This window comes from Anopheles cruzii, chromosome 3, assembly GCF_943734635.1.
Source record: "Anopheles cruzii chromosome 3, idAnoCruzAS_RS32_06, whole genome shotgun sequence".
Taxonomy (NCBI): domain Eukaryota; kingdom Metazoa; phylum Arthropoda; class Insecta; order Diptera; family Culicidae; genus Anopheles; species Anopheles cruzii.
Window position 1 is genome coordinate 2871614 of NC_069145.1, and position 19863 is coordinate 2891476.

At 48.0% G+C, this 19863-nt stretch overlaps 6 protein-coding genes across 7 annotated transcripts; 3 read left to right on the plus strand and 3 right to left on the minus strand.

The window, feature by feature from the left end:
• The first annotated feature begins 7875 nt into the window (after window positions 1-7875).
• LOC128275493 (DCN1-like protein 1) lies at window positions 7876-9500 on the plus strand. Its single transcript, XM_053014010.1, has 3 exons — window positions 7876-8002; window positions 8160-8744; window positions 8847-9500. Exons 1-3 carry the CDS (start codon window positions 8000-8002, stop codon window positions 9213-9215), a joined length of 957 nt encoding a protein of 318 aa, XP_052869970.1. The 5' UTR covers window positions 7876-7999; the 3' UTR covers window positions 9216-9500.
• A 433-nt stretch (window positions 9501-9933) lies between these two features.
• LOC128275495 (protein RFT1 homolog) lies at window positions 9934-12407 on the minus strand. Its single transcript, XM_053014011.1, has 4 exons — window positions 12182-12407; window positions 11899-12107; window positions 11328-11823; window positions 9934-11247 (listed from the first exon to the last, which is right to left on the minus strand). Exons 1-4 carry the CDS (start codon window positions 12239-12241, stop codon window positions 10315-10317), a joined length of 1698 nt encoding a protein of 565 aa, XP_052869971.1. The 5' UTR covers window positions 12242-12407; the 3' UTR covers window positions 9934-10314.
• Window positions 12408-12680: 273 nt separating this feature from the next.
• Window positions 12681-14373, plus strand: LOC128275496 (uncharacterized). Of its 2 annotated transcripts, none has more exons than XM_053014012.1 (3): window positions 12681-12883; window positions 13329-13886; window positions 13950-14373. In XM_053014012.1, exons 1-3 carry the CDS (start codon window positions 12770-12772, stop codon window positions 14184-14186), a joined length of 909 nt encoding a protein of 302 aa, XP_052869972.1. In that variant the 5' UTR covers window positions 12681-12769; the 3' UTR covers window positions 14187-14373. The 2 variants fall into 2 exon arrangements, with proteins under 2 accessions (XP_052869972.1, XP_052869973.1); XM_053014013.1 differs by lacking the exon at window positions 12681-12883 and adding an exon at window positions 13074-13177.
• A 331-nt stretch (window positions 14374-14704) lies between these two features.
• On the plus strand, window positions 14705-16173 carry LOC128274817 (zinc finger protein ZPR1). Its single transcript, XM_053013131.1, has 3 exons — window positions 14705-14868; window positions 14961-16113; window positions 16169-16173. Exons 1-3 carry the CDS (start codon window positions 14758-14760, stop codon window positions 16171-16173), a joined length of 1269 nt encoding a protein of 422 aa, XP_052869091.1. The 5' UTR covers window positions 14705-14757.
• An 82-nt stretch (window positions 16174-16255) lies between these two features.
• LOC128272458 (cleavage stimulation factor subunit 2 tau variant-like) lies at window positions 16256-17627 on the minus strand. Its single transcript, XM_053010272.1, has 2 exons — window positions 17410-17627; window positions 16256-17347 (listed from the first exon to the last, which is right to left on the minus strand). The coding sequence occupies exons 1-2, from the start codon at window positions 17544-17546 to the stop codon at window positions 16297-16299; spliced, it is 1188 nt and encodes a 395-aa protein (XP_052866232.1). The 5' UTR covers window positions 17547-17627; the 3' UTR covers window positions 16256-16296.
• Window positions 17628-17931: 304 nt separating this feature from the next.
• Window positions 17932-19848, minus strand: LOC128272981 (probable tubulin polyglutamylase ttll-15). Its single transcript, XM_053010882.1, has 2 exons — window positions 19732-19848; window positions 17932-19660 (listed from the first exon to the last, which is right to left on the minus strand). Exons 1-2 carry the CDS (start codon window positions 19762-19764, stop codon window positions 18065-18067), a joined length of 1629 nt encoding a protein of 542 aa, XP_052866842.1. The 5' UTR covers window positions 19765-19848; the 3' UTR covers window positions 17932-18064.
• Between the last annotated feature and the right edge of the window lie 15 nt (window positions 19849-19863).

Consider the following 19863-nt stretch of genomic DNA (forward strand, 5'->3'; position numbering starts at 1 on the left):
AGAAAAAGCGGAAGTGCTTAGATAGTCCAGCGAACCCAAGGGAGTCGAGTCGTCCCGTGGCGCGTTTCGAAGAAAAATGATTCACTTCACTTAATACCCCTTTGTTTGGGTGATGGCCGACGACGACGGCGGCGGACGGATGTGGTCCCCCGGGGGGGGGCCATGGGAGGCGGATTAAAGAATGATACGTCCGCGGAAGGCGAAAGGTTATTGAACCTCCGCGGTCGCTTCCTGTGTCTGCCAGAAGGTCGAAGCGTCTGGTGTCGAAGCGGATTAGTGGAGGTGCACTGAGCACAGCAACAGACGGGAGGTGGTGTCTGCTGGCCGGGAATGGAGGGAAAATGGGCCACATAATGTTGGTTTCGAAGCGCTTTAATTTAGTGTCCTAGCAAACGCGGAATTTTTATGTAGATTTGTTGCATTATTCAGTTCTTGATGGTGTGACTTTTATAGATAGTTTTAAACAATAACTTTCATTCCAAACCACCTCTAAACGGAACGACCACACCGGAGTTTATTTGACCACAGGAAGCCCAGCGCTCTAACCATATTCAATACCTCACGCCTGAAGCCTTTATGTCCATATCTAACACATTCTCCGCTATCGAAAGGTTTTTGTAAGTGTAGAATCATATTATTTGCCTCTAAGAAAGGAATAATATTTGGTGTTGAGGTTGACCTCTCATTTTTCCACATTTCATCGACGCATTCCTACTCACATGGTAATAATAATCGTATAAAAAAAAAGTCTTTTTGACTTAGTGTAGATCGAAAACTTTCTTCAAAGCACATGATATTAACAAACAAATTAACACATGAACTGAAAAGTCTCGAACCTTCTAGTGTGTTCAATAAGTTCATATGGTCGATAACAAAGGGGACTGCTACGAGTCTAATTTTTTTATTGTTATATTGGTACACTCTTCATATGAACGAATGTGAAGTTTCATTTCAATCTGTCACTTCATTCCTTTTTTGCAAGCCATTTAGTATCGACGTGTCACGTTAGTTAGTAGTATCGACGTGTTAAAAGGGCGGTTTCTGAGTTTAAACGTAGTCGTACTGGCCTTCAAAACGATCCACGTCAAAAACGTCCAAAAACAGACACAACTCCTGAAATCGTAGAAACAATACAGGATATCGTATTGGAGAATCGTTGAACCACTAAAAGATATTTAGTAAAAGGCCTAGCCATCTCATTGAGCAGTATAACCAATATTTTGACTGAAGTTTTGGGTTCCTAAACGCTGTTTGCAAAAAGTTCGCCGCATTCACTAAAAATGGAACAATGCACCAGGTCACAAGAGCATTTTTAGAATGGCGAAAATCCATGAATTAAAGTTCAAATTGTTGGAGTATCCACCCTATTCATCAGATTTGGCCCCCAGTGACTTTCATCTGTTTTCAAACCTAAAAAAAATCCTGCGCGGAAAGCGTTTTTCATCAAATGATGACGTCATAACAGCTGCGGAAGCATATTTTGAAGCCTTTCCAGTTTTTCACTTTAGGGATGGAATTTATAAATTGGAGTGTCCTGGGAACAAATGTATTGATGTTCAGGAAGGCCATACTGAATAATAAAGTGTATTTAAAACCGTAAAAAGGTGTTTTTCTTATCGACCATACGAACTTATTGAACACCCTAGTAACACTGTTGATGATTCTGAGTAGTGTTTAAGCGTAACAAACCAGAATTTCCTGTACCTTTCCGAATAACCGTTCGCGCATCTCCTTCAGATATGGAATCCAATCAACTCGAAGTAAAGTAACTGTATTCATGGATATAGTTATGACACAATTTTCTCGCAAAAACGTTTCGTTTTGGTTTGGCAAAACGCTTCGCAAACACGTAGAACTCCAACTGTTTGCTGACGCTGGTGGTTGTGACCCAGCAGCTGGGCCGGTAATTTAGCAGAACCACAGCCAACCACATTAGGCGCCCAGAGCGCCCTCTCGCACACACGCGCCAGTGCGATTGTGTCAAGTTCTATGTGTATAATCCCGTTAATTAATTCCTAAGCTCGTGCCCAGCAAATCGAAACGTGCGTGCATTAGACCTCTTTACGCCCGCGGGCCACTGTTGCTCGTTTTATGGAGAGCGCGCATATCTCGACGGGATGAGCCGTCGCTGTTGGCGCGCTATCGAAACGAGTCACGCACGCAAGTACTGGCCACACGGGAGCGCGGGGCGCACCACCGCTGCAGGGGCTCTTCACCACTTCATTCCTGACCCCCGCTCTACTCTGCCTCAACCACTTTCGGAGCAGATCGTGTTCTTATTCACGGGCACGCACGAGCGCGTTTACCGGGGAAATGAATGTTGTTACTCAACTCCCTGTAACTCTTTGCGACGTGATTTCGTGAAGTTTTAACCTTCAATACAGTTTCAAAGGCCTATTCGCAACCTTTCAACAGCCACTGTAAACCCAATTCTAACCGCTTTGTTATGAAAACAATTCAATTCTTTGAATATTCATAATCGAAAAAGAGGACATACTGCGAAAAAAAGGGGAATTCGGTTCGGCACATTGAAACCCGGCGGCGATGGAAACCCCAATTCCGATTCAATTTCATGCAACCATCATCCACGCAGAGTGAGCGCCTAGAGGCTAGAGGCGATTTTTTAGTGAAAAATCCGAATCCGAATTTCATTTGGAAAAGATTTACGACAAGCGCTGTGTAAGCAAATCCATCCACCGTTAGCTAACGATGACCCTTGCCAACGCCTCCGGGGAATGCGGAATGTATACTGCGCGCCCGGCTGCCGATGGAAAACCGGATACACCCCATCTCGATTGGCCGGCGGCACGATACCGGAGAGCGTTACACGCCAACCTGTGGTGTGTTCGAGTACTGTTTCAACATAATTTGCACTTGAACAACTGCCTCTGTCCGTGAGTCCGAGATGCCCGTCCGTCCCGGATCCTTTCCATTTTTGAATGCGTTTCAGGGCGAGCGTCGAACAAAATATTTGCCAAAAAACCTTGAAATTAATGTATTTGTGTAATAAAATTCCTAAAACATACACGAAAGTAGTATAATAATTCCAATCTGGGCATTTTTTTACTCTGCCTCTAGGTCTCAGGCATGCCAATTGTATTCTTTTATGATCCAATGCCCACTGTGGGGTCATAAAGGATATCAAGTAACGATGATCCACAGCAGCAGCAGACGACATAAACCAGTGGCCGATCGCTAATGACGAGCGCTTATTCGGGTTTCGTATCGACATCCGATTTATTGCCACCATGTGCATAACCCGAGCATGCAACTGTCATTTTCGTTCGGCTTTCACCAATGATCTACTCTTTCAGTAGCTTCCAAGTGTCCACAAACCAACGCCCTTCCGAAGAATGTTAAGCCGTTGTTGCAGCAGCACAGAGATTTTGGCAATGCATCTTTTGCGACCTTACAATCATGTTCGGTCAACACAGATTACCCCGAAGAGCACATCCCAATGCGTCAGAGTTATGGTGGGCGATTAGGAACTGACAGGGCAGCCGCCGGAGCATAATCTCATCAGCGCAGAGAGACAGATAACTGCGGACCTGACGTTGAGAACCCACCTACCGATGGGCGTTCCGCGTAGAGCTAGACGAATTGCGAAAGAATCTGGCGCGGCCAGCAGACCGAACGCATTCTTGTATTCGGGCTAACCTTTTTTCGCGTCCCATCGGAAGGTCATCGGGTCACCATCAAGCCACCGAGGCGCACAGGCCGTGAATGTGAAGAAGGCGGACGGGAGGAAAACAAAGAAACAACGGAACGGAACGGACAGGCCAGCTGATGGACTACTCCGTCTCGCTCGGCATTCGGGCAGTGGTTCCCGCCGAACAGGCAATGTCCCGGTCGGGTTCCGACCGGATGAACATCATTATCGTCGTTGCGCAACGTGTTTCGCTGTCTGCGTGCAGAGATTCCGTACGCCGGCAGTGGAACCAGCAAATCTCGCGCGGCAGCTGATGATGCGCCTGTGTCAATGTCAGCGAAAGCTGTCCCCGGGTGGCGAACAAAGTTTTGTGCCTCACACTATTGACCACCGGGGGGGTCCAGTTGCGAAGGACGAGCCGTTGGGGTTCATTAGTTCGAAGGAATATCATGAAATGTTGGCCGAATAATGAGCGATCTTGCAACACAATGCGCCAAAATGGGACAGATTTGGAAGGAAATTCGATTGCTAAGACCGTTTGTTATCTAACTTCACAAATGAAGTTTGTCTTCCCAAGGAAATCTGCTCAACTGAGGACTCTGTCCTCTGCCCTTTGGTGGAGGACAAGGGCATAGACACAAATTTACATCCTTGCGAAGACATCACGCATTTTCTACGCTTCGCATGAAATATTACTGTTTTGATGGTGAACGCAAACGTTTACCCTGCAAAAAAACAAACAAGACACGTAAACGAGACGACTTTCGCACATCTTCCACAGCCCGGGCAATGGTGGACATTAGCATAAATCAAATGCTTTCTCCTTCTCTCAGTCTTCCACTAGTTCCTGTTCCGTCCCGTTCGGAAAGTTGATGCTCAATCACACTGGACAAAACTGGTTAGACAAAACTGGTACTAAAGAGAACGTGCCCCTTCGTTATGTAACTTCGCTTTTGGGTTGAAGATGCTGATCGTCGTGTTACGGACACGTGTGCTCAGCAAGTTCCGGAATGTCTCATCTCAGCATCGGTAGGCCATCATAAAAAGTGGCCGGCACCCGTTGCCGGCGGGGTGGATTCATAATGAGGCAGACCAGCAAAAGGCGGACGCGTGTTGCTATGCGTAAATGCCGAGAGACAGGCTGGCAAACACATTGCCCCAAACGCCTCGGTTCTCTCGGGCCGCGCACAAAACGGGGCTGCTGTTCGTGACAGGCAGGCAGCCAGGATAAAAGCCAGCAGTAAAATCGGGGCTTTTGTGGGGCAGAAATGCTGGGAAAGCTGTAAAGGCCAGCAAATCATTGGGAACCAAATTAATCGGCACGAGAACGACATCGAACACACACACGAACATTTATTCCCGGTCGAGGATATTAATTACACACGTCGGCGCACACACGGCAATCGGTAACGGCAGGTGGTGCAGGATGCGTGAAAATTTCCTCAACAATTAACCGTGCCCGAGCTGCGGTGGTATTTTTGAAGAGAAACAGCTGAACGGGGCAAGGCATTTCAAAGGCTATCCGAGGGCTGAATGCGGTTTGAACCAATTGCTGCAATTGACCGCGTCGGCATGCAACTGGTCACGGAGAGAGAGGGCTATAAATAATTCCCCCGACGAGGACGTCGGTAGTACTGGCGGCCGTTAATATGCGCGCCCTCTGATCAGAACCAATGTTTGTTTACCGTGATTTCCCCTACGAAAGTGACCTACCGTCGATGGCGTCGGCAATCTTAATCGGCGCCACTGGAAGGCAACGTTAGTGACGCTCTTAAAGTAATTGCAATCCATGAATGATAGAGGTCTAAGGGTCTAACCAACATTGCACGAGGTTCCGGATGGAAGGGAATTCAAAAAATTCATCAACCGCCGACTAAATTCACTGCATTTCCATCTGGTGTCTACGGGTTTCCTTCATCTGCTTCCCCCCTCCGGCCGGTGTACGGTGTTTTCACTTTCCTTATCGATCGGCCACCTCAAAACGTTGTCCAAATAAGCCCACGAGAAACCTACATTAATTTATACCGATCACTAAGCTTTCCATTTTCTTTGGTTTATGAATTTTTCATTTTTTGGCGGTGAAACGCCCCGCTGCGTTACTTTCGCTGTTTGGCCTTGTTCCCCGTACCCGGGCGGCTCTATGGGGATTAAGCATCGTATCTGCAAGCGGGAAACATCGGGACTGGATGAAATTACGGCTGTTTTTAATTACAATTTCACAGCTTCCCAGGGGTTGTGGGCAAGGCATATGTTAAGTTATTAAATTCCTACACGGAGAGCTGATTTGCAGGACAAAATGGCCCGCCTAGAATCAAATTAAAACATTCTTGTTCCAGCCGTTGGTGGTTCGAAGGGCGTTGGAATGTGTGTTCGGTTTTTCCTGTCAATGTACTGCTCTGTCTGGTTCCCATTACATCGATTGGCTCGCGCCAGTATTTACTACCCAATAATTCATACATTTTACGATTGGGGGCATCATTATCTCCCTTTTCGTCGACACGGTCGATGTACAACGTAAAAGTGACTGCAAAATATTGGCCACGTGGCGGCCACAAACTTTTCCCCAGAAACCTCTATCAGGAATTGGCCACAACTCTTTTTGATCATACCCTTCTTATACTATTTACCCGACGGATTAGCATGCAGAATTGAAAAGCCAAGAATCTCTTCCGTTTATTTGCTGTCGGTTCGGTCGGTCGGCAGTTTCCACTCTCGCCGTACGATCGTCGTACGTCTGAAGTATTAAGTCCGGTGTTAAAAAAGCACATTTTTCCGAATTCCGAACCAAACCACCTGGCGCCACGAAGGAAAGGCCAACGCAGCCATAGAAAACAAACAACAATGTTTGCCAATTGCCGGCGGGGCTGGGAACGGCACCAGAAATCCAACGTTTTTGCTGATAATGTTGGGAGTTTGGCGTTAACTTTTGGATGTTTACGTGGTCCATACGTGTATTGGCGCAATAAATAACGTGCACAGAGCACGTTTGAATCAACAAAGGACCATCGTGGAGACGAAGGAAAGGACTAAATCGGCTATGGGGTACCATGCGGGTAATACAAGTTAGGCTTCGGTAAGTTGTATGTACATCTAAATCAAAGAAATAAAAAATGAACTTAAAACACCTTCAAACACATTTACTTCCGATTGGCAAATAAGGACTTGCCATCGCGAGCATCGTGGAGTCGAAAGGTTTTAGCCTACTTTTACCAGCGCCTACTTTCATTCACGCGACAGGACCACTTGATTCTCGTTTTCGCTGGAGGCCACAAACACACCCTCCGAACGGCACCAACACCAGTAGGCTCCGGACACGGACGAAAAAATAGTAACAACAAAGAGGTCCAGAGAGAGGTGGAAAACGATGTTGGGAAAGGAACGATTGCCGAATCGATGAGTTGAGGATATTAAGTTGTTTTGGGCGAAAATTTTGCTTACATTCCCGACAGACATTCCTCGCAGAAAAAACTATGCTTTCATTCGCTGTCGTGCAGGAGCCCGGCCCGAAACATCAAGTATGTCGGTTTTCCACTTTCACTACAACACACATCACTTGCCTTCCATCAGCCAATGATTGCTGGAAAAATGGCTTGGTAACTTGGACGACGAAAACTCTGTTTTAGCCGCAGTACTCCAGAAACGACCAAGAACGAGGAATTTGCCAGTGAAATTGAGCTCACCACGCGATGCTCACTTCTCACCAAACACACTCCGCGACACGGGATTTTCTCATTTTTCAATCGCTCAGATCGTTGCTGGGGGGATTTGCAGGAAACCTTACGCACTTTTTCTACCCCTATTGGACACGCACTGAAAGCGTTTAGTTGTTTCACTATCCCTCTGAGTTACGCCATTCGGCCAGGGACGCGAAAATCAGACGAAAAACCTAACGCACTCATTTTTGCATCATAAAACATTAAAACTTGTAACACACTGCAACACTTGTAATCCCTTCGCAATGTTGCCTTCGGCCACAGGAAACTACTCGGTATTTCGCGGTTAGAAGTATTCAAACACTCTTGTGGGCCGCAAAAGTTTGCAGTTCACAAAACTAAGAATCAAAATAAAAATTTGCCCACCAACATCCGACGGACGATGTTAGTTCGTGGCGAGCGTTTTTGGAACTGAACGAATTTCGTGAGAAGAAGTAAGACAGCGGAGAGTGGATTTTGACAGCTATGAGTAGTACACTGGCGGAATCCTAGAGGGCGCTGCTTTAGCGTGACAGATTGTTTGGGAATGTTTTCCTTCCGAGTCTAAAATTACAGAATACGCAAAAAAGATTGTTTTCGACAGCCACCAGAGAAAAGATTCTTCCCATCTTCGACATCCTCTTGCCGGAATTAAATTATGGTAAGCTCAGCGGGTGGCGTGGGCCAGGAAGTAGCCAAATTCCAAAACGGGGACACCTTTGGAGATCGTCCGCGATGGCACGGGAATTTCGCAAAGACCCTTTTTTACAGAAGACCCGCGAGCCATTGTAACATTGCTTACGCTTCGTTCGTTGCAGAATAAGTTAAAGCTCAACCAAAAGGACAAGGTGAAGAAATTCATATCCCTCACACACACCGGAGAACAGACGGCCATTCGGTGCTTGCAGGAAAATGACTGGAAGCTGGACCTTTCGTGTGACAACTACTTCCAAAATCCAGACCTGTACTACCGCGAACTGGACCGGAAGAAGATAGAGCAACTGTTCAGCGCTTACCGCGATCCGGCCGACCCGAACAAAATCAACTCGGACGGCGTCGAGCGGTTTCTGGAGGATCTGCATCTCAGCCCGGAATCAAAGCTGGTCCTCATCATCGCATGGCGGTTCAAGGCGGAAGCGCAGTGCGAGTTTTCGCGCATGGAGTTCTTGAACGGGTTCTACGATCTGGGTGTCGATAGCTTAGAGAAGCTGAAGGAGAAATTGCCGCGATTGGAGCACGAGCTGAAAGATCCGGGCCGCTTCAAAGATTTCTATCAGTTCACGTTCAACTACGCCAAAGATCCGGGCCAGAAAGGGTTGGACCTCGACATGGCTATTGCCTACTGGAACATCGTACTTAAAGATCGGTTCAAATTTCTCGATCTTTGGTGCAAATTTCTGGTGGTAAGCCCCCCCACTGCAGTCCATTCAGACCGCAGAGTTTAACGACATGCCTGTATCTGTTTTGTCACTCCCACTTTCTTTTCTCCATCGCTCGCAATACAGGAAAACCATAAACGATCAATACCGAAGGACACGTGGAACCTGCTACTTGATTTCGCTACCTACATCGACGACAGTATGTCAAACTACGATGCGGAAGGCGCGTGGCCGGTTCTGATCGATGATTTCGTAGAGTGGTGCTTGAAGCAGAACAAAGTAACGCACCCCTCCGTGATCACTTCGACGACGGGCGGACACGGATCGAGCACCGGCAGCACATCGTCCTCCCTGCTGCATCTACCTTCCACATCGGCCATGATGAGCGGAGTCTCCGGTGCGGCTACGTCGACAACGACGGCCTCGAATCCATACGGTGGCAGCCGATCAAGCCCGTATGGGGCCGCCGGCGGTACGGCTAACATGTTTTACTAGACCAAGTCAGTCTCTCTTGCTCTTCGTCGCTCCATTGAACTGTAATTGTTTTGTGCCGGCGAACATCGAAGAATAGCTTCATTGATGTCACAAAGACACCGGACGTCCAGTCAATTGGTCCTCAGTTAAGTGTTATACGTTTTTTTGGAGAATCGCTCGTTCGATCAAGCTACAATTTGTCCACTAAAGTAGGGCGAGTCAAGGTAGTTCCGCCTTTGGTCACTGTGGTAACGGAACGCTTGATGGTTTATCTGTTTTTCCGGCCATGGCCGGCCATACCACACCCGGGCACGTTTTCCGGGCAAAACACCATTCAAACCGTACTTGGGCTGGTGTGAAATGGGAAGTTCTGCGCCTACGGAAGGGCCATATCCTTGAAGGATAAAGTATAAAAGTAGGAAAAATTGGGGGTCATGGTTTTTGTATTGTTTTCTTACTGCCCCTTACTCATTTGAAGTTCTTACGATGATATCCAACACACTTTAGTTGTTATGCGGTGAGGCGCAACAAACATAAAACAACAAACTATAAGAGACGAAAGCAGTGCACTTTTAAAAAACTGAACCGTTGAAGGAAAAGGAAAATTATTTAGGATGAAGCTGGTGGACAGATGGGGGATGCTAGTAAAAGAATACATTACAACCTGGAAAACCGATACAACCATTGCAAATACAGTGAATTACGATAGAATTCGAATGTATATTTTGTGCGAAAGCGTTTCAGTTCGGCCCAACCGGGAAATGAAGGATACCCGGCCTTACCAAACGCCATCAACAGCAGTTAGTGTGCAGGCCAAGTGCATTTTATTTCCAAATTGGTTATCACATTCTGATACAAAACCGTCGTCGTACGCGCGATAAATAGGCCCTCCCGTCAAATGCCATCTATTGGGATGTGATATAAAAAATAAATCTTATTTCAAACAACAATGCACGGTGCTTGGACGGTATGGAAACGGTAGGAGGAGCGGAACTGCAATTGTTTGTGCACTATGCAAGCGATAGGGAGGAAAACATTGTCCATCGGCCGGCAACTCCGGCCTCTGTGACACTCTTTGGTTCACTTGTGCTGCGTCGTGAGTGGTCAGGAGCACCCCATATCAACGGTTGTCGCACGGAGTGATGCTCTGCTTGCGCGAGCGATAACGCGCCAATCCCGTACGCAAAAGTTGACGATTTTCGAATGTCCACGTAGCGACGGAGACGAGCGTGCCGAGGGCACCGACGAGCAAATGGCACATAATTGATCGACCGTTAAAGTAAGCTTCCGATACTTTGCAAAGCACGCCGCACACCGCCAGCACGCTTAAATACAGCGGCCCAGGAAGCGACTTGCGCAGCGGGCTTGGTCCGATCGCCCGAAAGTGTTTGCCGATGTAGAACACGCTGTATCCGATGCGGAAACTCATGTTGCAGCAGTTGGCAAGAATGAATCCGACCGGACCGAACCAGTTGGTCAGCTGGTACGAGAGCAGCAGGAACGTCACGGAAAAGAATGCCATATAGTAGTTGTAGGTGTCGATCTGCTTGGAAGTGTTGGTTGCGAACATGTAGCCCTCGGTGACGCCATTCAGAGCCAGCAGCACGATGGCTAAACTGTGCCACCGGAGCAGCAGCTCGGGTAAACCTCCCTCGACAAAGTCTACCCCACCGTACAGCAGCAGCACTGTGCCGGCGTAGCTTTGCGCAAACACAAAGGCCAGCAAACCGATCGAAGTGACTGTTTTCGTTACGTACGCCAGCACGTCGGCTGCTTCTTGTACCGCATCCCGCCGCTGCTCGGCGAGACTCGTCTCTCTGGCAATGGACTGCGTGAAGTAAAAGTAGCTGCTGTCTTCGATGGGCCGGAAGATAAACCGTGCCGCTAGGCTGCCCATATTGTTCACCACATCGTACGTGGCCTGCTCACTAAACGTGAGCACGGGACTAACGGACATTACGTATTTTTCACCCTCGGTCAGCACCTGCTTCAGAACTCCTTGCTTGGCGAAGCTCAGCACCAGCGTCTGCAGATCAGCGTTGAACATGGAATTCTGGCAATAGACATCCCGAAAAAAACAAAATCTGAGTTTAGTAGAAGGCATCCAATGTGGACGCTCCGATTACTACGTACCGGGTTCGGTAAGACTCCCGGAAGCATTTGCCTGATGGAAACGAACGGGAAATCCTCCATATTCTCGTACTGCTGGCCGTACTTCTCGCGCAACACTCTTTTATCGTCCACCTTCTTCAACTCGTCACGATATCGCATCAAGCGCGGTATGTAGAAGTAGTAAAACGCGTAGTTGCCAACGATGATCGTACAGGCGCTGGTGATCTGTGCGATCCCGAACGCGTAGATCGTAACGTCCTTGTTCAGCAACACGATGGCGATGAAGATGAACGAGCGAATGAAGATGTGGCCCGTATCGAGGATTACCTTCAGTTTGACGAAACAAAACACCTGCCCGACGAATATGGGCGCTTCCGCCGTCATTTCGATGATGCACGAAAACGCGATCGCAAAACAACCGAACCGATACTGTTCTGCGTAAACCGTATCGACTGCCGATAGCCAGTGCAGCCAAACGTACAGACAAGGGATGGCCAACGTCAAACACACCGGGACACTATGAATAAGGACGAAGGTGTTAAACCTAGCCTTTCGATTACGGCGTGAAGAGGCACGTGCGTTCTATACCTACGTTATCCATAGCTGGTTTATAAGTTGCGCCCAGCTGCACTGTTTGTTGTGTCGGGAACTGAGAGCCGAACGTTGGATCGCTTCTTTCGAAAGAAACAGTAGAGTGCTCTCCAGCAGCAACAACCTAACGTTGGTGATTCCCAGCACCTCCCGGCCCACGTTCCGCACGATGAACGCATTGATCGCGAACGTAATGCACCGGCATATGATCTGCAAAGAAAAGGGTCAATCGTCAGCCCAGGGACAAAAGAGGGCACGGTCTCGCGCTGATATTTTTAACTCACCTGAAACACGATACTGAAGGACGCGTTTTGCAAGCTACTTAGTAGAACATTTCGTCCCATAATGTACAGTGAACCTTTTTCTAACACGCTAAACACAGATGAGAATTCGCACTTAACCACGGTATGCAAACTTTTATCACAACCTATTTGCTAAGGAGATTTTTTTGAAGTCAATTTTACCACGTCCCGGGAACAGTGAGAATCTGGGCCGGGTATTGGCTGACCGTGTGGCAATATTCTTACCGCACAACGCGTGCCAACTGCAACCTTGGGACGGCAACGAGGGAATTTTTTTATGTTTGTTATGCTTCACCAGCTGTTTTGTGTGACGTTGGAAGGCGTTGGATCAAAACAATGATTCAACTGTCAGATGTCAGAAGCCGAGTGATTGTTTTTCTCGAACCGGTCGTGTGTTGTGTTCAGCTTTTGGCAAAGTATATTCTTTCAGGGCTTTTCCGGCCTGCTTTTCTCATTGTTAAGGCTGAAACGGGTTAAGGGGTTAAGGCACATTGGTTCCCGTGTCTGCCTGTTTAGAGCTTGCTGCGATCGAACGATCTGGGTTTAGGGGAACAACTGGTACTTCCGAAAATGCTCGCAACCGTGGAGCAGCTCTCGTCGGACGACAAACACTGCGGCGATGTAACGGCCATTCTTTTTGCCAAAGATCACGTTTTTAGCGCTGGAGGCGATGGGAAAGTAAAGGTAAATATACCCGTTGTCGAAAAAATGGGGTCCAAAGACTTTTGCCAATTACGGTGGTTGTTTTTGGTAAATAGCTGACGTTCGAGGACAGATCGGACAAAAAAAAACAACCACGACAATGAAGATGGCGATCTAAATTTAGTTTATTTCTTTTTGCGTCTCTTATAAGCCTCGTCCGAATGTTGATTACTTAAGAGATGTTTGTAAAGATCAGCTCGACGGGTTTCGTAGCATGATAAACAATTTCAGCTGATAGTGCTTATCACGCCACTGTTTTTTTTATCTCATCAAATGGTACGCGAAATTCTCATCTTCTCCGTATCTTTGTTTTGGTTTTGGGACACTACAATTGGACCAAATTAACCCGGCCACATTCTAAAAACGTTTGGTCCATATTTTTACTCCTCGTGCGACTAATGAAATATCGTTTTGGTTCCCCTCGCAGGTGTGGAGTAAAGATTTGAAGCTAGTGAAAGAGCTGGCGCCGCATGAAGCGCACATCTACGCGATGGCAGTAGACGCCGGTGGCCGAATCTATACGAGCAGTTCCGATGGGACGATTAAATGTCTCAGCGATCCGTTAACCAGCGATGCGTGCAAGGAACTATTGAAATGCAACGACGAGATCGAGTGTTTGTTCGTCGATCGGAAGGATAATTTGTACAGTGGCGACGATAAGGGCATCATCACACAGTGGATCGATCAGCGGATCAAGTACAAGTTCAACGTGGTCGAGCAGGTGCGCTCGATGGCGGTACAGAACAATATCATCTATTCGATTCGGGACAATGATCTTACCGTGACGGAAATCATCGAAGGTTCCGCGTCCGGCAGGTTCATGGCGAAGGCTTCCATTCCCGGCAAATGTCCGGTGAAGCTATGCGGCAGCTGCACCGAAGACGGTGTGTACAGTTGTGCGGCCATTCTGACGCGCGATGGACGCGGCGTTACGCTGGTAAAGAACAGCAAAGCGGATCGGTACCCTGTGATATGGACCAAAGTGGTAAGTGCCAGTTTCGCAACACAGTGTGAAGAGTTAGGTAATGTGTTTTCATTTCCACAACAGGATGCCCACAGTATGATCATCAACATGATGGCTGCGGCCGAGGAGTATCTGTACACGGCAGGCTATGGTGGTGCGTTGAAGCAATGGACCGGACTGGATGCAAAAGAACCGCAACTATCAGGGGAACTAGTCCTCGATGCTGAAGTTTGCATCAACGCCGCGGCCGTTGGTGCTGAGAAAAATCAAGTTTATGTTGGCGGTAGTGACGGCGCGTTGCGTTTGGTGAAGTTTGGTTAACTGTCGCCTCCGACTGAAGAGATTATCATTACTCGGTTGGTGCCTTGTGCCATCGAAACAGGCAGTGATGAACCAGTCGCCCTGGCTGGGGTCTATTTTTTGTCCACTGTTTTGCTCTACCATTAGTTACTAACAAATGCTAGCAAAATTTAAATACAGCAAACATCAAGCGGGTGGCTGTTTTAGACTTTCGATAGGTTTTCAAACAATAATTTATAATCGGCTCGTCGGAACCAAAGGAAAAGTGAAACGAACGAGTCCCTGTACCAAAGTTGAAATGTGAATTAAATGCAAACGAGTTGATGCCATTTTAAAGAAAAGAAACTGCGGCGCTTTCAATCGTTTTGTTTTGTTTAATTATTGCGCAACATTCAATACAGAAAGAATCCTTGAATCTTCGTTCGTTGCAACGGCAAAAGCACTGCCCACCGACATCTACAAACCTTGGTGCAGCAGCCGACAATGCAATTGTCAAATTTCTTTGACATATCAAATCTCGTGTGGTCTCGGGACAATCATTCCAGAAAGTGTTTCTTTAAAATCTACGCGTTTTTTCGAATCTCGGTTGAAAATGGAAACCATAGCGGAGCAGAGTGCAGTTTTTCCGCAATTGAACGTCGACGAGGAACCGGAACTGGGCGCCACGGAAATAGAATCGATGTGCATGAACTGTCAAGAGAATGTACGTTCGGTAGTCTCAGGGCTGAAAAGTTTGGTTATTCCGAATAGTTGTTTAATGTTTCCTCTGGTTTTCTCCGCTGTTTTGTGATCTAGGGCATCACCCGATTGCTGTTGACTCAAATCCCGTTCTACAAAGAGGTCGTCATCATGTCGTTCTCCTGCGAGCACTGCGGCTACGAGAACAACGAAATACAGCCGGGCGGTGAAATCGCGCCGAAGGGAATCAAAATTTGCTCACAAATCGAAACGGCACGCGACCTGAACCGGCGCGTGATAAAGTCCGACTTTTCCTCCGTACGGATAGAGCAGTTGGATTTCGAAATCCCGGCCCAATCGCAGAAAGGGGAGGTGACGACCGTCGAGGGCATTATCGATCGGGTGGTGCGCGGTTTGGAACAGGATCAACCGGTGCGCCGGATACAGCACCCGGAAGCGGCAGGGCAGATCGACGAGTTCATCGCAAACCTGCAATCACTCAAGAATCTACGGAAACCGTTCACGCTGACGATATCAGACATTTCGGGTAACAGTTTTGTGGAAAATCCAAAGGCACCGCAATCCGATCCGGCCACAACTATCACGCATTTCCAGCGGACGAAAGAGGAAAACCATCTGTTGGGTATTTTTTCGCACGACGAGGTGGACGATAAACCGCAAGATGCGGCCAACGGTGCGAAACTCGAGACAGTACCGGAGGAAGTTGACAAACTGTTGAAACCCATTGTGGACGGTGCTTGGCCGCTGGAGGAACTGCACGGTGAGGTATTGCAGTTTCAAACGCAGTGTCCCGAGTGTGCCGCAGAGTGCGACACCAATATGAAGTTGACGACGATACCACACTTCAAGGAGGTTGTAATCATGGCCACCGTCTGCGAGAACTGTGGGTCACGCACGAACGAGGTGAAACCGGGCGGCGGCATCGAGGAGCAGGGCGTTAAGATAGAGGTGACCGTTCGAGGAAGAATCGATTTTGCCCGAGATGTGCTAAAGTCTGAATCCTGCGAGCTGCACATTCGCGAACTGGAATGCGAAGTGGGGGCTGGCGCTCTCGGAGGACGGTTTACCACGGTCGAAGGATTGCTGGTGGCAATGCGGGAGCAACTGCTGGAGAGCACGGGCATGTTTATGGACTCCAACGATGCCGAAACTAGGGACCGTATGGATAGGTTTTTCGGCCAGCTGGATGCTGCCATTGCCGGTGAAAAGCAGTTGACGATCGTATTGGACGATCCCACCGGAAACCAATGTTTTACAATTTTGAAAGAAAGGGATGCTTTGCGATTCCAAAAACGAGCTACAAGTCTAGTAAAAATGAATACAGAAACAGAATGCAACGCATATATTATGTCTTCCAATATTTATTATTTAGCTCAAGTTATTGACGACAACAATATCTTCCGTTTTACATCAAACAGTGCACCAACACACTTCATCTGATTTGCGTACTGCGAACAATCTGTTCCTTCAGAACCAGGATACTGTTACGTTGCTCCGGCGGCAACAGATTGATCTGTTCGTCCGAAAGCTGCAATACCTGCATGATGAGAGCGGCCTTCTCCTGGTCCGTTGCATCGCTCGGCAGGGGATCCAGATTCAATCCGGACGATGCGGCCGACAGGGACGCAGCGCTCGGAGGCTGTCCGACCCTTCCAATTACTGCACCGGCCACCTGCGCCGCAGTGGCATTTGCTCCAAAGTGTCCGCCGGGTGCAGCAGCCAAACGAGGATCCTTGCCCATGCGAGGATCAACTGGGCGCTGGCGTGGATCGGTAGGAAATGGGGCGTTTTGCGGCATTGGTGGTGGCCGCTGAGCGGACTGACCACCCATTGTCCCACTCGCAAAGCGCGTACGGGGATCGTAATCATTCGCATTCGCCCCGGCTTGTTGTCGCCCCAGTCGCGGATCAGCGTTTGGTCGAAACTCAGGGTTTCCATTGGCCCCGAACGGTGGCATGTACTGGGAGTTGCTGTTTGGCATGGGCGGCTGCTGTACCGGGTGGAATGGTTCGCCGAAATTGTTCGACGAAGTGGACGATTGCGCTTTGACGAGCAAGGAGTACGCCGCTACCGGATCGATGGCTTTAGTCAAGACCTGGATCTGCAGTAAAGCGTACGCCAGCTGTGGATTCTGCATTAGCAAGTGGCGTGCATCGAAAGGGCTGGTTTGGATGAGTTGCTTCATTTGAAGCATCATCTCGTGCAGTCGCTCCGGAGGTAGGCTGCTCACGTGCTTCGTTATGACCTCCGGAGCATGCTGCGGTGGACAGTGTTCACCGTACGGGCTCTCCGCCCGTGGGCCATGCAAAAGGGCTGCCATCTCCATACGCGACTTTTCGGTACAAGCATTATCGACTCTTAACGGGCGGCCGCCGAAAACGTACCCGTTCAGGTTCCGCATCGCACTCAGTGCCGTTTCCTTATCTTTGTACTCGCAAAAGCCGTACCCTTTCGGTTTACCCGATTCTCGGTCGTACACCAGTCTGCAAGAACATGGAACATTCACAATTCTGTTTTGTGTTCATATCTACATGGAAATACTTACTTCATCGAAAGAACCAAGCCAACCTCGCAGAATATCTCCTTCAGCGCTTCCTCCGTGGCATCGTAGGGAATGTTGCCCACAAACACCGATCGCAACGATTTGTCCATAATACCGGGATCATGATTGCGGTCTCCCATTTCTGGTGCTCTTGCTTGCGGTCTATAAAAACAACGTAAAATATCCCAGAAACACACAGAACTAGCGTGAAATGTAGAAAAGTATTTACACTTTCAAAACAGAGATTATTTTGTGGTCGCCAATCTGACATTCGAAGCCGCGAATGGAGCTTAACGAATCTTACCACCGCGAAACTCAACGAATCCTACCTGTAGACCAAGATTGATAGAGAACAGGTAAATTTGGTGTTTTTTTCAAAATGGAAAACGTCAACAAACGGAAAGGTGAAAAGATCAAAAGTTTTGCTTTTATAACGATTTATTTTTTATTCGAATAAATTACGAATCATTGAAATCTCGCACGAAATTTCGTACTCTGTAAGATGAACGATTTGCTTAAACCTACATAAAAGGGTAAAACTATTATTTCGCTACATTGTCAACAATTTAAAATGCTTCAATCGTCTTAACGAGTGTTTAATCTACGCCAACCAGCACCTATTATATCTCTAATGATGATGAACGTTAAAAACCCGCCATTAACAGTACGATTGATCAGTTTTGCACTTTTCCTCGAACCATTTCGACATTAGTTGATTTTTCACGGAGAGTGCTTCAAAGGTCACCTTTTGTCGATCGGTATTTGGCACCGGAAAGATTCGTTTCATATCACCACGCTCCATGTGCTCCCGATAGGCGCGGTGCTGTTCCTTCAGGTCGTCCGCTTCCAAACAGGAGACACACAGCTGACATTCCAACGGAGCACACGATTCCGCGCACGGCAGTTCGGAGCAAATATCGGCGGCTGTTGCTACATTTTTCGCTGAAGACAGCATTGCTTCCGTATCCGGTGGGTGCCTCCGGAATGATTCGCGCTGTACGTTGGAACTCACGCCAACCAGGCGGAAGAGATTGTAGATAACCTGCTCGTAGAGCAAACGGTTGGGTTTGAAGTGTGCCGACGACAGATTGGGACTCATGTTTGCCTCCATCAGATAAACCTTCATTTTGTTATCGACCACCAGATCGAAGCGCATCATCTCGAAAAAGTTGTGGCGATTTGCGTAACGTGGTAAAATGGCAGCTAGCAGGGGCTCTTTTTTTAGAATCAGCAATCTTATTGCGTCCTCCACTTGTTCCCAGATAACGCTCGGATCCTGATGTAAGCTGAGCCTGATGTATGCGTCGAAAGATTCCTTCATACCGAATCCAAGCTTGGAGTAATATTGCCTCAGTGAGGGCACCTCCCAGGTTGGCAAATAATCGTCTCCCACGATGTATTTGTCCACATTGGAAGCATTGAAAGGGTAGTACGGCACGGGGCAATAGCGGAACAGGATATCGCCCTTGTAAATGTAAACCCTTAGCGGGTCAATGGAAGTAATGACGGTGTAAACACCGATGTCGAACTTATATCCGTCCACTAGCAGCGGGTCGTCTATGAACTCCTGAATGAAGGTCTCATTATCGTTGAACTCTATTTCCTGTAGGCTCTTGATCTGAATGTGTCGATGTTGGTTGTGTTTTTGAACAAACTTTTTGTCCGGATTATCCGAGGCATACTCTCGGAACCGAGCTGCTTCCGCGGGCAGCTTAAATGCTTGTGGGATGTACGGTAACGAGGTGGTCGATAGATCCACTTTGTTTGTTATGTAGCCCGAACCGGGGAAGTGGTTGACCTTCTGATGGAATTTAAGTCTTTGCAAATTCGATACCTTACGAAACGGATAATCGTGTGCCCACAGTAAATCCCAGTCGTCCGTGTCGTTCGTGGTCTGCTCGAGCCCAAGTCTTTCCAACACATTGTGCACGTGAAGCAAGTGTCCGCCGGTTGGGTTCCGTCCGTAAATCCAGTACTTAGGGCGCGGCTCTCTGATACGTAACTCGTTCTGGACAATTTGTACTTCCGGTTTACAAGGCTGTGCAGGTAGCTGGAGGCGAAGCAGCGATTTCAGCGAATCTTTTGGAAGACATTGCACCAACGTTACGGCAGCTATCGTTACGCCGATGAACAGAATTTGCCCCGCTTTTGTGCGTAAATCGAAAAAACTTCCACTGATCGCGTCCTGCTCGTTACTCGGTTGGCGTTTAATGGCTGTCCGCTGCTTTTCCGCTGATTTGGCACTGTTCGGGGACTGCTGAAAGTGAGTGCAGAATTGAAGCCTACGCAAGTGGCGGGTGGCGTGCCCCAGTTTCGTTGACCTACCTTTTTGGAGTCCTCTTTTCGTTTTTCGGTCATGATCGATACTCCGCTCACCGGTCCATCAACGATAGGGACTGCCAATGGCACATTTGCGAATAAAAAGCAATTTTGTGCGGAGAACACTTTCCACCAGAC

Excerpts from the sequence above, each read along its gene's own strand:
- LOC128274817 (XM_053013131.1), top strand. The coding sequence starts at position 14,758 with ATGGAAACCATAGCGGAGCAGAGTGCAGTTTTTCCGCAATTGAACGTC. Across the intron at positions 14,869-14,960 it reads GCATGAACTGTCAAGAGAAT|GGCATCACCCGATTGCTGTT; the intron begins GTACGTTCGGTA and ends TTTGTGATCTAG.
- LOC128275495 (XM_053014011.1), bottom strand. The coding sequence starts at position 12,241 with ATGGGACGAAATGTTCTACTAAGTAGCTTGCAAAACGCGTCCTTCAGT. Across the intron at positions 12,108-12,181 it reads CCTTCAGTATCGTGTTTCAG|ATCATATGCCGGTGCATTAC; the intron begins GTGAGTTAAAAA and ends TTTTCTTTGCAG. Across the intron at positions 11,248-11,327 it reads CGGGAGTCTTACCGAACCCG|AATTCCATGTTCAACGCTGA; the intron begins GTACGTAGTAAT and ends GTCTATTGCCAG.
- LOC128272458 (XM_053010272.1), bottom strand. The coding sequence starts at position 17,546 with ATGGGAGACCGCAATCATGATCCCGGTATTATGGACAAATCGTTGCGA. Across the intron at positions 17,348-17,409 it reads GGCTTGGTTCTTTCGATGAA|ACTGGTGTACGACCGAGAAT; the intron begins GTAAGTATTTCC and ends ATGTTCTTGCAG.
- LOC128275496 (XM_053014012.1), top strand. The coding sequence starts at position 12,770 with ATGCTCGCAACCGTGGAGCAGCTCTCGTCGGACGACAAACACTGCGGC. Across the intron at positions 12,884-13,328 it reads GAGGCGATGGGAAAGTAAAG|GTGTGGAGTAAAGATTTGAA; the intron begins GTAAATATACCC and ends TTCCCCTCGCAG. Across the intron at positions 13,887-13,949 it reads CTGTGATATGGACCAAAGTG|GATGCCCACAGTATGATCAT; the intron begins GTAAGTGCCAGT and ends TTTCCACAACAG.
- LOC128275493 (XM_053014010.1), top strand. Across the intron at positions 8,745-8,846 it reads TTTGGTGCAAATTTCTGGTG|GAAAACCATAAACGATCAAT; the intron begins GTAAGCCCCCCC and ends CTCGCAATACAG.
- LOC128272981 (XM_053010882.1), bottom strand. The coding sequence starts at position 19,764 with ATGACCGAAAAACGAAAAGAGGACTCCAAAAAG. Across the intron at positions 19,661-19,731 it reads GAAAAGAGGACTCCAAAAAG|TCCCCGAACAGTGCCAAATC; the intron begins GTAGGTCAACGA and ends CACTTTCAGCAG.